This window comes from Megascapheus bottae, unplaced genomic scaffold (assembly GCF_031878675.1).
Source record: "Megascapheus bottae isolate mThoBot1 unplaced genomic scaffold, mThoBot2.hap1 HAP1_SCAFFOLD_40, whole genome shotgun sequence".
Lineage (NCBI taxonomy): Eukaryota > Metazoa > Chordata > Mammalia > Rodentia > Geomyidae > Megascapheus > Megascapheus bottae.
In genome coordinates, this window is record NW_028327715.1 from 4,406,910 (window position 1) to 4,422,113 (window position 15,204).

The 15,204-nt window shown below is 34.6% G+C and overlaps 1 protein-coding gene and 1 long non-coding RNA gene across 2 annotated transcripts in view; one reads left to right on the plus strand and one right to left on the minus strand.

Moving 5' to 3' along the window:
- LOC150039381 (uncharacterized) overlaps positions 1-15,204 on the plus strand; it is a 247,376-nt gene that overhangs the window by 148,349 nt on the left and 83,823 nt on the right. The window lies entirely within an intron of this gene.
- LOC150039383 (serine-rich coiled-coil domain-containing protein 2-like) overlaps positions 1-15,204 on the minus strand; it is a 28,424-nt gene that overhangs the window by 12,057 nt on the left and 1,163 nt on the right. The window contains 3 exon segments of the mRNA XM_090327909.1: positions 10,185-10,381; positions 11,354-12,091; positions 12,094-12,808. Of these exon segments, the coding sequence (XP_090184035.1) occupies positions 10,185-10,381; positions 11,354-12,091; positions 12,094-12,769 (1,611 nt within the window). The 5' untranslated portion in view covers positions 12,770-12,808.

The following is a 15,204-nucleotide window of genomic DNA, read 5'->3' on the forward strand; positions in this document are numbered from 1 at the left end:
CAAGTGGTACTAAAACTCACAACAAAAAACACAAAGAAGTCAACCCAAATACAAAAATTTATTCTAAAAATATATTAAGCATATGCTCTCTATAGCATAAAAATCAGATAGTCACTGACTAACACTTATAATCGTAGCTAATCAGTAGGCTGAGATTTGGGACTATATTCCAAGCCAATCTGGGCATAGGAGTCTGTGAGACTTTTATTTCCAATTAACCAGAAACAAATCCAGAAATGGAGTAGTAGAAAACCAGTCCTAAATGAAATGGCCAGGCAAGAGCCAATACAGACATTAAAAAGGTACTATACTAAACTTAATTTCCTGGTTTTGATCACTACCCCATGGCTAACATTAGGAGATGAGAGATGAAAGTTATACTCCAACTCTATTTTTCAATTTTTCTCTGTAAGTCTAAATAGCTAAAACTAAAAAGGTGTAAGATGAAACAAAACTTTAAGTCATTCTTACATAGAATATCTGAGTAGCAAAACATTTCCTATTGATTACTTCACACTAACCGGAGTTAGTCAACCCCTGAAAACAAAGGAAATCTCAAAAACAAATAGTAATAATTTAGGAAATTAAAGCTTTTCAAAGAAAGATACTATATTTTCAAAACAAAAGTTATTTCTGCAAGTATTAAAAGCAAGAGGCAAAGAAAACAAGTTACATTACAGGGCAGAGAAAACTTTAAGAGCTTCAGAGCTGGTAAAAATCTCTAGTCACTTAATGCAAATCATAAGGGAAGAACAGTATATATATAGAGAGAGAGAGAGAGAGAGAAAGAGAGAGAGAGAAAAAAAATAAAAAGCACCAATTGTAGAACTAGGGTCAAAATTTTGGGTTCCTTTGTAGTCCATCTAATATTCTCATATTTTCTACTTCATTAAATCCAGTTAAAGATTAACTTTCCATCTGCCTACATGAAACCAACTTAAGCTCCTAAATCAGCAACAATGACAAATACAGATTACCGGGTTCCTAAACTAGAAAAGAGATGAAAGATTAGGAAAATACCAACTAAAGGACACTAGAAACAGAAGAGTCTGCAGACAGTATGTTCTGGCTTTTGCTTTGTCACAGGACAAATTTTGGTGATGATGATGATGATGATGATGATGATGATGATGATGATGATGGTGATGATGACGATGACAACAACAACAATAGCAGCCTGAGTTTAAAATTTGCAATTACTATTCAGACAAAACAGTAACTTCAACTCTTAAATTTTTTCTAGTTTGTGAAAATCATTTAATTTCTCAGCTTCAGTGTACCAGTTAACTACATGCTATCTGATTCAATTCACAGAATTCACAAATTTTTCCATAAATATTATAAATCTACCTTGTGCCTGGTTCTATGCTCCATAAAGGAGATGTGGTGAGAAGAAAATTTACTTTTACATTCACTAATTTTTGTTTTGAACGACAGTCTCTGACTGGGAAATATAAAGTTTAATTTGTGAAAGTACTCAGAAAAAAATATTCTACTCATCATCTCACATATAGGTACACTAATATTTAGCACATCTGTCATATATTTCTAGGATGTGATTTGTATACATCATCTGTCCTTCTGAGATACCCGATTTTCCTTCCTTCCCATATTATTTCTCTAGCTTTTTCCCCCTACTTGTATTTTTTTCTTTACATTCTTAGCAATTCCCCTATTCTTCCCACACATCTCATTTTAGTGGTACTCTCAGGATACATGCTGGTACCTATAACTAAAATGCAAAACTTCTCAATTCCTTGGCCAATAAGCTAACTGTGTACCCATTATTCAAAACTCAATTCAAAATGTTCTTCTTTGAAACTTGATTATTATTTTCCTGCCCTCCTCCATCTATCTCCTTCCTACTCCTATACTTATACATGTATATGAAAAGATAACTTGTTATTTCAAGACATTATATGTACTAATCACATCATATCACTTATAAAATCATCTTGTGATCATGTTTCTATCTGTCATATTAGGATCTGAATTCATTAAAAATAAAACCTTTTCCACATCAGTGTCCTCAGAATTTATGTGTACTTGCATCATCATAGTTCAAAAAAGTACTAAATTAAACTTCATATTATACTTAATTACATTAATATTGGATGAAAAAATGTTTTAAAGGGTCACAACTATATTTGGCAAATCTGAACTTTCTCCAAATATAAGAGTTATATTAATAGGAAAAAAATGAACCTATGCTGATCAGTATATATGTAAAGCTTTACCACTCGGGGAAAAAAACTTTTGAGAAAGTTTCTTCATCTTACTGTATCCCCTCATCAAATGTGTGGAGAAGTTCACTTCTAATTCTCTGTGATTTGGTGGTCAAGCAAAAGTGGAAGGAACAATAGGAGTTTGAGATTTTGATTTACCTATGTTAAGCCCGTCTCAACTTTCTGTAAGCCGTCCCTCCACTATCCATCTGTGCTAGCATCATATTTCCAGCAAGCTGCAGCTTGCTATTATGACATGTGATACCTTAGAAACTTACTCTGAAAAGACACTATGTCACAATGTATGTGAAAAAAATCCTAAACAGCAATAAACAGTATCTTTATGTGTTTCTAGTTTTTTTTTAACTAAATGGTAATGTTATCAGGTCATCAGGCATCCATTTTAACAAGTGTTTATTAAAACATTAAGTATCAGAACCCTAAAGCAGAAATGAGTTACCAAGTATACATTAGTCAGTCAGAGGTAACTCATGCTTATAATCCTACCTACTCAGGCAGCTGAGGATCATAGTTCAAAGCCAGCCTCCACAGGAAAATCCATGAGACTCTTATCTACAATGAACCCCAAGTAACTACCAGAAAACTAGAAATGGAGCTGAAGCTCAAAGAGGTAGAGCACTGGCCTTGAACACAAAAGCTCAGGGACAGCATCAAGGCCCTGAGTTCAAGCCAATGATCCACCAAAAAATTAAAATTAAATAGAAAATTAAAATAAAATCTATACTATATTCAAGGTGTGTAGCAGAAACTGGAGAGCAAAGGTGTTTAGACTAAAAAAATATAGTGAGAACTGAGCAAAGAGAAATTATGAAAATAAAAAAGAAATTAACAAGTTATACTTCCCATTTCAAATAATCTAGAAGAACAAACAAAAGCAGAAATGTTACTCAACAATTTCTTAAAGTGAGGACATGAGCTTTTTTTCCCCCTACAGTCAATCCATTATAGAATTTGGTAAATTCCAATTATCTTAAGAGAAAAAAATATTACAAAACATTAAGAACAAAATGTTTGTAATATCTCAATCAAGTATAGTGGCACATGTCTACAATCCCTGCACTCAGGAGGCTGAAGTAGGAGAATATTTAACTGTATAGTAGAATATAAACAGGTGCCCTTGAACCTTACTTGAGAGCCATGATGATTGAAGAATGGGGGGAGGGTCTGAAAAATGTTGCAAAAGTAGCTGTGAAAGATTATTTGTGGCTTTACAAAAAGTAGAACATTTAACAATTTCATGTATCTTTTTTGTTGGGGGGATTGTTTTGGGAGGAGATTCTTTTCCCCTAGTCTTTTTGAAGTAATCTCACTTTCTATGTAGTTTAGGTTTGCCTTCAAGTCAGTCTTCTTGCCTCAGCTATCCACTAGGATTGTAGTCATGTGCTATTACCTAGGGCCATGCTGTCACTTTTTAAATAAATGCAAAACTGTGTTAGTAGCTACATCCTCTTTTGTGTGTATGCTGGTACTGGGGCGTAGACTCATGGCCTTGTGTTCTCATTCACTCACAGCTGACACTCTACCACTCCAGTTCCTCATTTCTGCTTATTAACTGGAGATGAGAGCCTCATGGATTTTTCTGCCCAGGATGACTTAGAACTTCAATCCTCAGATCTCAGCCTTCCGAGTGGCTAGGGTTATCACTGCACAGCCCCTGAATCATTTTACAGAGATAACAATCATCATTTACCCTATACTTGTTACGTCACATAATGAATCTGAATGAATAGGAGGACTCATATAGAAATATAGCAGACTCATATAGAAAAGGAGGGGAACCAATTCACCACACAAAAAAAGAGAGAGACAAACCTGAATAAAATCAAAAGGTCAGCCTTGAAAATGACCCTATGGACCACAAGTCTAAACTTGAGATTTCACTGTAAACCACAGGGACAGAAGTTAAATATCAATAACCAACATGAAACTCAGCACTAATATAGACTTCATAGTAAAATCCGGGCTGAAGGAGAACATATATATATATATATATATATATATATATCATAAAAATGATAATTTTACAGAATAAAATAAAAATCTGAATATAATTCATTATCACTAGTACTAACTTCTCTAGGTCCATTTCATGTCAAAGAACCAATAAATCCTACCTGTGTATGCCAAGAAAGAAATACAGACAATGAGGAAATCAGTTTAAAGTGACCCCAAAGGGGAAAGTACTGATACAAGGGAAAGCACTGCAGTTAGAAGCAGAGAAGAAGGAGTGATTAATTCTAATGGAAAAGAGGCATTTACTAAAGACTACAAATACTAAGTCTGTTGGAAATCAGGATAGCAAACATCACTTCATATTGAGCAAAACAAAAAAAAGAAAGCTAGGATGTGATTTTTTTTAATGCTAGAAGTGGGATAGAGATATGATTCAAGTGATAGCCATTTGCTGAAGAGCAAGTAAATCACCAAGCAAATGTGCAACACTTAGCTGAAACCCTATTTCCAGTAATAGTAAAAAGGAATAATTAATGCATATATATACACATACATACATATATATTACATGTGTACATACATACAAACATATATACATACATGAATACAGATACAGATACATAAAGTGCTGCCAGGTGCCTCATTAAATAGTAACCCTTAGGGGGCAAGGAGAAAAAAACATTAGAGAACAAGTACACATTTGACCAGCAGAGAAACTAAGGAAGGAAGGCTTCCTAGGCTTAAGAACAACATAGGCAAAAGTAACACTGAAAAAATACAAGTAATCTCAAATAGTATATACACAAATATATAAGGAATAGCAGTATGAGAGTCCTATAACAAAGATACAGGTATAAATAAGGCACATAAACTCATCACTTAAATGATAACTATTTGGCAATAGTACAATGCCTGTTAAAGGGGGCGAAAAACTAGCAGAACAAATATATTGTGAATATTCCTTTTTTATTTGTGTGGGGGGGCAGTTTTGAACTCAGGGCTGAGCACTGTCCTTGGGCTTTCTCAAGGCTAGAGCTCTACCGCTTGAGCCACAGCATCACTTCCAGATTTTTCTATATATGTGGTACCAAGAAATCCAACCCAGGTCTTCGTCCTACCACTAGGCCAAACTCCCAGCCCCACGAATACTCCTCATAGAGATTTAAAAAAAAAGCCATCTCTAGTCTCTTTCTTAAAGTAAAATAACCAGGATAAATTAAAGGATAGAAAGCCAAAAATTATCTAGGTTACCTCTAAAACTCAAAACAAAATTAAGCATTTTTATGGTCTTCTCTACTTTTGTACTTGAGATATTCCAAACTTCAGTAAAAATAACCCAGAAATTCATAAAAATCACAAAAACTACTAATAAGAATATTATTATACTCAGCACATAGTTAGGTCTCAATAAAGTCTAGACCAATCGTCAACATAGAAAATCAAATATAGAAGCAGATGCCAGTGGCTCACATCTAGAATTCTAGCTACTCAAAAACTGAAATCAGTAGAATTAAGGTTCACAGACAGCCTGGGCACAAATGTAAGACGTCATTTCAATCAACAACTGGACACAGTGTACAGTGTATAGGATCCAAGCTACATAAAGTATAAATAGCCAATCTTAGGCATAAATATAAGACCCTAAGACCCAATCCAAAATATAACAAGGGCAAAAAGGGCCAAGGATATGAGTCAAGAAATAGAACACCTGCCTAGCAAGCATCATGCCCTGAATACAACCCTCAGTTACACCAAAAAATAAATCTAGCCTGTTGTTTTTTAGTAAACCACAAATGTTCAGTAAAATATATCTGTATACTTGAAATTAGAATAATTACATGAAAGACATTCAAACAATTGTTAAACTCCATTTAATATTCAAGATTATTTAAAGGATAAGGAATTACACAGTCTTGGAGATATAAACATAATTACATAGACATAAAAATCTATGATGGGATATTACTCTATAGATATGTCATATAGATTGATAGGTATCTATGGCATACTAACTCTCAGCTTAATTTTAATTATGTTCTAAAAACTATGTACATAGACGGCCGGGAGTTTGGCCTAGTGGTTAAAGTGCTTGCCTAGCATGCATGAAGACCCGGGTTTGATTCCTCGGTACCACATGCACAGAAAAAAGCCAGAAGTGGTGCTGAGGCTCAGGTAGTAGAGCACTAGTCTTGAGAAAGTCCAAGGACAGCGCTCAGGCCCTGAGCTCAAGCCCAGGACTGGCAAAAAAAAAAAAACTATGTACATAGAGAGATTCCCTTCTTGAATTCTTGTTTGTTAAAGATGACATTTGAAATATGATGTAAAAATCAGTGTTAATAAAATCTTTCAAAAATTAAAATAATGAAAAGGAATTAAACTGTCCTACTATAAGAAAATGAGGCAAAGTTGACAAAACACAGAACAGCAAAGCTAGACACTTTTATAAGGACATGAGATTCAAATATAAAAATCATTCCAGATGACTGTGCATATTCATAACTTTAATCTTGAGGCAGGAGGATTATGAGTTTGAGGCTACCCAGAGCAATCTACCAAGTCCCAGGCCACCCTAAGCTACATGGCAAAAAGCCTTTTTAAGATAATAGAAGAAAAACAAGAAAGAAAAAGTAATTCCCAAAATAACAGCATCTTATACTTTAAAATTATCACTTCCTAAATATTTTGGAGTTATGAAATCAGTCATTGTGACACTATAGTTCAAGTCCCCTCAATTAGAGCTTTCATACTGGTCACAGCATGACAGCAGAGGATTCTGAGTACAGTTAACTGTGCTTAAAAAAGAAAAAAAATGCCTTTGCCTAATGCTATATAAATAAATATGACTATAATAACACTTAGCAGAAAAAAGTACTGAATTTCATCTCCAAAATAGTTGTGTTTCAACTAATGGTTTAATGAGTACAAAAAGGATGAAAAGACTAATTTTTAATTACTTACAAAGTATCAAAACATTTATTCTAGTCAGGTGAGGTGGCTCATGCAAGTAATCCTAGCTACTCAGGAGGCTGAGATCTGAGGGTCTAAGTTCAAAGCCAGCCCCTGCACTAAAGTCTGTAAGACTCTTTTTATTTTTTAGTTGTCAGGATAATGCATAGAGGGGTTATAGTTACATTTGTCAGGTAGTAGGTGCATCACTTCTCACATATTGATACCCCTTTCTCATGTTTTTGTCCCAATTTCCCTCCCCGAACCCCTCCCAATCATGTTGTTCCTCCCCCTTCCCTATTTTAAATAAACGTATACACAATATACCAGATAAGAAAGTCAGATACAGTAACAACATGAGATTAACCATAAGGGTAAAAAAAAGAGAAGAGAAATAACATAGTACATTAAGAACAACAATCACACAAGATAAACCTCTTGTTTTCCTATCCTAGAGTTTATTTTTTATAAAAGAGAATACTCACATGAGTATCTGGAGAAAAAGAGATAAGACAAAATGCACAAAAAAGAATAGAATATAGAGAGTGAATAAAGGCTGTAACAATAATTCATCATAAAAGCAATTCTATACAAGTACATGCTTGTATAAGTAAGTTTAAAATACTCAAAGCAAAAATTCAGCTGAACTTCCAAGCAAAAATGCTAAGTCCAACTATTGCAAAACAGAATCTCAACACGTATCTCAACTTTCCCATCAGTTCTTCATCCTTTTTTAGCCTGTCTTCTTTTGATTAGAAGAAAAATACTAGAGACACCAAAGTTCAGAAAGCCTATTTTTTCCTTCCCATCTCAAGTAAACAGAAACATACTGATCACGGAGGAAAGTCATGGATATCAGGGGCTAATAGTCAATTGAGACATGTTTAAAACTAAGAGAAGGCATTTTGGGGTGTTGAAAATGGTAAACCGCTAAAGGCACCAGGTACTAAATGTCATATTGCTGCCATCTGCTGGACATCACATTCATGTGCATTTCAATTACATTCATTTTTAAAAGGCCTCATAATAAAAAAATCATAAACTGTAAGCTTTATTTCCTTTATCTAATAACATAAAGACACTTTCTCTAAATTAAATGCTTCCTCTTCCTCTATATGCTTGTACAACTTAAAATATTTCTGTTAAGTTTGAGTATAGTAGCTTGTAACTATAATCACAGTTACTCAGAAGGCAGAGATTGAGAGAATGCCAAGTCTCAAGGCCAGCCTTGGCAAAAAGTTAGCTAGAGTTCATCCCAACAAACAAGCCAGTCATCACCTGTGACAATCACCTGTGACCCCAGCTAAGGGAGACGCTGTGGTTAGGAGGATTATGAGGTGAAGCCAGACCCAGAAAAAACAAGAACCCCTATCTGAACGATAATGAAAGTAAAAAGGACTAGGGTGTGGCTGAAGAGATAAAGTACCAGCCCAGGAAAGGCCTGAGATCAAACTCCAGAAGCACTCCTATCTCCACTTTTACCCTCTTCCTGAAAATAGCCTGGTAGCAATATTGTTGGTTTTTTTTCCATGTCTTTATTTCATAGGAGTACAAAAAAAAATCATACTGCTTGAAATATACTTTGAATGCAACATAATCACAAAAACTACTATATGACTTTATGAGGAAATCTCATTTTACATACTAAATAATAAAGGATGAGAGTGGTTTTTGTTGTTGTTTTGTTTGTTGGCCAGTCCTAGGGCTTCAACTCAGGACTTGTGCCATGATTCTGAGCTGCTTTTGCTCAAGGCTAGCATTCTACCAGCTGAACCACATCATCACTTTCAGCTTTTTTTCATTTATGTGGTACTGTAGATGAATTGAACCCAGGATTTCATGCATGCTAGGCATGCCCTCTACCACTAAAAAACATTCCCAGCCTGAGTCTTTTTGTTTAATTGTCAGGAGCTCTTGGAGCTTGTTGGGCTCAGTTTGCTTACTCAGCTAACATTCTACCACTTAAGTCAACCTTTCCTTTTTGTGAGTCATTTGAGGTGTAGTTTGTCTAAGCATTCTTAAAACTGCACTCCTCTGGATCTACGCCTCTTAAGTTCAGGAATACAAGCACAAAAGGCATCAATGCCCTGTTAACACATCTGTTACACCTTATTCAAACAGCATATTAACCACATTACTCACAACTGTTTCTTAGAATACCTGTGTATAATAAATGCATGGTAGATTGATAGGAAACTTATAAATAAGACAACAACACAATCTCTTCCTCTCCAACAAAGGGCTTCAAGTGATCAAACTTGCAGAGATCATAATGGACAGGTGCCTCCAATGGCTATCCAGGCCTTCAACAAGGTAAAGAGTAAAGACTAAAAGTTAAAACTTACTGTGTTGAAGTGGTACTGTGGCTCAACATGGTCGAGTACTAGCTAGCCTTGAGCTAAAGAGCTTAGGGATAACACCCAGACCCTGAGTTTAAGCTTCACAGTCAACAACAAGGAAGAACAACAACAAAAAAACCTTACTGTGGTCTGTGAATGGTATCCCTAGGTTTCTCAATAATTGCTAGGTAATGTTTTGCCATGGGCACAGTGAGATAGCTGAACCTCTAGCTTCTTTCTATTCACCAACTAACACTCTGCAATATAACTGAAAATGTTTCCAGAAAGGCCCAGGAAATAGATCAGTGGCACAGCCCTTGCCTATCAAGTGCAATGTCCTAGGTTCAATCCCGGTATCAAAAGGAAAAAGACCCAAAAATGTTCCCAGATACTGACGATCTCTACCTACTTGAGAATTTCTGGCCTAGCTAAACTTGCCCAATAAAGTACATCCATAGATACATGTGTATGTGTGTGCATGTATGTATGCATATTCTATAATGAACATGTGTATATGTATTTAAATCAAAGGTTACACTTTCTGTATTTACTATACATTTTATAGGGTCCTAATAAATACATGAGTTATTATTTCCCAAACTAGGAAAGTTATTTCATAAATTAAAAATGTCAATCAATGCCAAAAGCTTCACTACAGTAAGGTAAAGTATTTCAAGAGGGCATAGAAATCCATACGTACTATGCTGTTCATTTCAGAAGATTCATAGCTGCCAACTGGATGCACATTCCCAATGGGTTCCAAGCCCTCTTCATCCCACATGTATGTTCCATCAGAACTCTCCGATGGGGAGAGTTCAAATGAAGAGCCAGCTCTGTAATCCGCATCCGGGGAAATCAAGTTATTTCCGGAAGTATGCTTTGTATAGCCACTCCTATCTTCAGTTGGTTTAAAAAAGAGAGAAATATTGATTCACAAAATATGATTATTTGTCATTTCTAAAAAATAAGCTATAAGAATTCAATATATTATGGCCAAAGAGATGGCCCCCAAACGCATACATAACTGCAACATCTTCTAAGTCTTAAAGAATTTTTTTAAAAATAAAGAATAAAATCTTTAAAATATTTCTAGTAAACAAAAAAATTCACTTAGCCATCCTTTACTACTGTAACATTTCTGATATCCTCATATTTCTTTAATATTTTCCAAGATATTATTTTAACCACTGTTCAGGAAACTCCTTTCCTCTGTGTGTTCTTTAACTTCATAGTTGCCTCCTTATAAGGAAATAAACTTGTTCTCACAGTCCCTTTTATAAGACCTGCAGACAATCAAGGGTTTGTGTGTATTTCCAGGCATGACCACATTCCTGTATCCATTCTTTTCAGTTCTTCTTTTAGGGCATATGAAAATACAAATATATGTTCTCTAGTATCTAATGTCAATATAGCTATCTATATTGGGAAATGATTCATATACGGCTATTTCATTTTCTTCAATTACAGAAATAAAGTTCCTTGGGCAGTATCACTATTAAAATTGCTAAACAAGCAAATTTAGACTGGGCATGACCTTCCCTATCTTATGTTTCTTTTGACATAGTTTTATTCTTAACAAAGACCAATGATTCACCACTCTAGGCAGAGAGATCATTTGGGAAACATTGTCTATATTAAATACGAAGTGGCTTGGATATAATAGCCAAGAAAGAACAAAAAAGACATTTTACTGACTTTGCATTAGATAGGTTAAAAAGAGGACAGGGAACAAAAATCACAAGGAAGATAAATGTTGCCCAACTCCAGATTCAACCCGCTGTATAACACTGAGAGTATCTTAGAAGATAATCCTAAATGATAATTTGGTTATAGGAGAAAAGCAAGGAAATTAACGATGTTAATATTTACCAGAAACACTTAAATCTATCCATTCATCAGTTTTACCAAAGGTTTTTTCATTTTCTTTGGGGGAATCAAATACATCCTTGGAAGGTCCATTTTCATGTTTTTCTTCTTTGAGAGACATTTCCTCTGGTGTTATTCTAGTTCTGTTGGAGTCTTCTATATCAATAAAATCATCACTGAAGTCTTCACTTAAGTCATTCTTATCAGAAGATGATAAAGAAGATAAGGAAATATCATCCACATCATCACTTAGATATCTAATTTTAGTATCATGTTTCATGGTCTGGTCATTTTCTGTTCTGTAACTTTCATTTTCAATTACTTCTTGGTCCTTATTGGTAGTGTTGTCCTTAACCAAAACTGTAGCCTCTTCCTCTACACAGGTGTCAGCAGATGTATTTTTATTACCATCGACGGTGATAGTTCCAGAAAATGGAGGTCGGCTGGATTTCAGTAGAGAGGGGTGAACCATCCTATAACCCAAAGTAGAAGTTACACCTGGCCCATTTGCTAAAGCCAGTTTCTTTCCACCAGGAGCATAAGGCCTATTAAATCCATACCCCAAATGTTCATTTCCATTAAGTACTTCCAAATGCCGAGAACTTCTTGTTAGCATACTTGACCGTAGAGGCACTCTAATGGGAAGCTACTGGTTCTGATAAGGCTTTGTAAGATCAACAGCTCTATTGAAGGAATGTGATCTGGTTATAGATGAAGGGGGAAGGAATGAATTCTGAATGAATGTGAAAAACTCTGTGACCTTACCATTCTTTCACAAGCCATAGACTTAATATTGTCTGGCGACTGTGCTAAGCTTTCTCCAGAACTGCTTCGAGTGGCACAGGAGTTTGCTCGGGGCCTCTGCATGCTACCAGCTGATCGATTTCCATAAAATCCATTCAACTGAGATTTTGGAGCACTGACTGAAGAATATGAAGTCCTTCCTAGTAACGTGCCTTTGGTGAATTTACTCAAGTTAGATGGTCCAGAAAAAGACTTTTGGTTTACCTCCTCTGTAGATGATACAAACATAGTGGATGGCTTTGTTAACTTTGATGTGAATAAAGGAAGACTTTTTAAACCTCCCTTTACCTCATTTTTATCCAACATTCCTTGAGCAGGTGCATGTTTTTCAGTATCAGTGAGTTTATCATGTGAATTTTGAGTACTGTTAGGTTCTTCAGTATTTTGTGTACTAAGTTGGTATTTATTTGCTTTCCTCCAATTAAAGGAATGAGATAATGAACAATCAGAGCCATTATTTTTTATATAACTTTTGATGTTACTACCCTTGGACGTTCCTAATAGAGTAACAGCTGTCCCACTGGACATCGGCTTCAGTGTACTTCTTACAGATTTTGCACCATATTTCGGCAACTTGGAACCCAAAAATGTCTTGATTTGTGTCTTCTCTTCCATGAGCTATAAGGTACATTTGTTCTCAAATTGTGACAGAATCTGAAGAGAAGAAAAAAAGAAAGTAAGATATCCAAAGTAAGATTAATAATGCATGCCTATATAAATGTACATATGTAATAACACAAAGAAAAATTCAAAATTGTTAATGGTTCTTGTAGTCATCTTAAAAAAGACCAAATATACTAATTAAAGCAACAACTTCATGACATTTTTCTAAATACCTTATTAAAAATTTGGGCCATATATAACAGAAATGCCCACAGGTAATAAAAGTGGACAATCAAATGTGACTAGATTTCAAGAAGTTTCTACAGTATATCATCCAATTTCCTATTAAAACAGTTTCATTTATTACAATAAAAATATATGAAAAAAGTTTCACTTTTGATTATAAACTCTTCTTTTGAAAAATCAGAACATAATGGAATTCATTGCCTTAGGTCTTTAAAAATAGTGTATTATTATCATTGGGGCTGGCTCTATGCTTGAAAACCAATTTATTTATAATCTGTTGTAAATGTTTTATTCTGTTTGCAGTTAGGAAATTCAGAATTCAAAGTGATCTCCTAGCCTGTAAGCAAACTGAGATGTACTATCCCTTTTTATTAAAAATGAGTTAATGTGTCACGAAACCAACTAGCAAAGTGGGTTTAACCATTACCCCTTCTGTGTTCTATCTAATTCCTTTGGTTGTTAATATGGTGATAACTGAAAGCCAAGGTAAATTTTAAATATTAAGATTTCTGATTTATTGAGTTTGAATTATGCCACCATGCTTATGTAAAGGTGAAAGTGGCACTATGGTGAAACTTAACAAGAAGCAGTTTCTTAGTTGTAACAATTTTAATTCTCCTTTTTTGTGACTTCTTTCCCTATAGTCTTGAAATAGCAAAAGGTTACTACATCTCTCATTACTGTAGTGCTGAGGTTATTGAAGTCACACAAATATATCTGTGTGTTTGATTCTTGGAAAGTTATCTGTTAAGTCCTAGAACAAAGGTAAATGTGTTTCATGTTTTGCACACAAATTCAGAATTTGAATAACCACTTGACTTCATAGTGTGATCTCAAAAAAGGAATTTCTCCTTTATTTTTTCTTGCAGTTAATGTAAGAGTACACTAAATCTCTAAGTTTCTGAACTATTAGAAGTACAGATGACCTAGTAAAGATGTAGTAGTGTGTTTTATTCATTTTGCATGTGTTTATTTTTCCTTATGTTCTCAGAAGATGATTTATTTGCTCAGCTCAGTGGTGTTATAACTAAAAATCATCAAAAGAAGCAGTCTCCAGATAACAAGCCAAGTATTACTTATTATTTTTTATTGAGTTGAAATTGTAATTCTAACACTTTTCCACATACAAAACACAAGTGTCATGAAGGGTCTTCATGATTGTATTATAGAAGAATTTAATATGTCATAATTAGTTAATTGGGCATTCAACTATAATGTTAATTTCCCATGATGGAAAAATTTAAAGATGAGTTTGAAAAAAAATTGAAAGAATTTCACTTATTAGTTTCTGTTACATGTATCTTGCTTAAGTTTCTGTTCATTAATTTACATTCATCCAATTATATAAAGCAAATTTGGAGGAAACAAGAAGTTGTGCAGTATTTCCAACGACAGTTCTCTTTTATTTTTGTGTTTTCTACTTTAAAATGTCTGTTTTATCAGGTCAGTTTAATCGGGTAGATTATCAAAATTCAAGAATGATCTCTTTCCCCATCAAAAAAAAAGAAAATAAAAAAATCAGAACATGTGATTTTGATTGCAAAAAATACACAAGGTCTTACAAAAATTGGAACATATTTTTAAATAATTACTAAAATTATAATAAGGATGAGAAAAATGAAATAGCACCAAAAAAGAAAAACTATTCTGGCACTAAGAGTTGACATTTTAGCTATCTTTATTTTATTTTGTTGTAAAGGTAATGTACAGAGGGGTCACAGTTAATAAGTAAGGTAATGAGTACGTTTCTTTTGTTTTTTCCAGTCCTGAGGCTTGAACTCAGGACCTGGACACTGTCCTTGGACTTTCTCAAGGCTAGCACTCTACCACTTGAGCAGCAGCACCACTTCTAGCTTTGCCCATATTCATGGTACCAAACAATGAAACCCAGGACTTCCTACATGCTAGGCAAGCACTCTACCACTAGGCCTTACTCCAGGCCCTTGAGTACATTTCTTGTTGAACACAGTTACAACTCTATCCTTTTTCTCTCACTCTCCTACTCCTTTAATTCCCCCTCACCCCAAGTTGTAAAGTTCATTTCTAACCTAGTGTCTTGTGAGTATCACTGTTACACTGGTTCACCCTATGTCCTTGATTCACCACGTTGTCATTCTCCTTTCTTTCCCAAATCAGATAAACATATATACAACACACAGGGTACCAGAATCAAAAAGTGTTAAGCAGCTACCTCAAAAGAA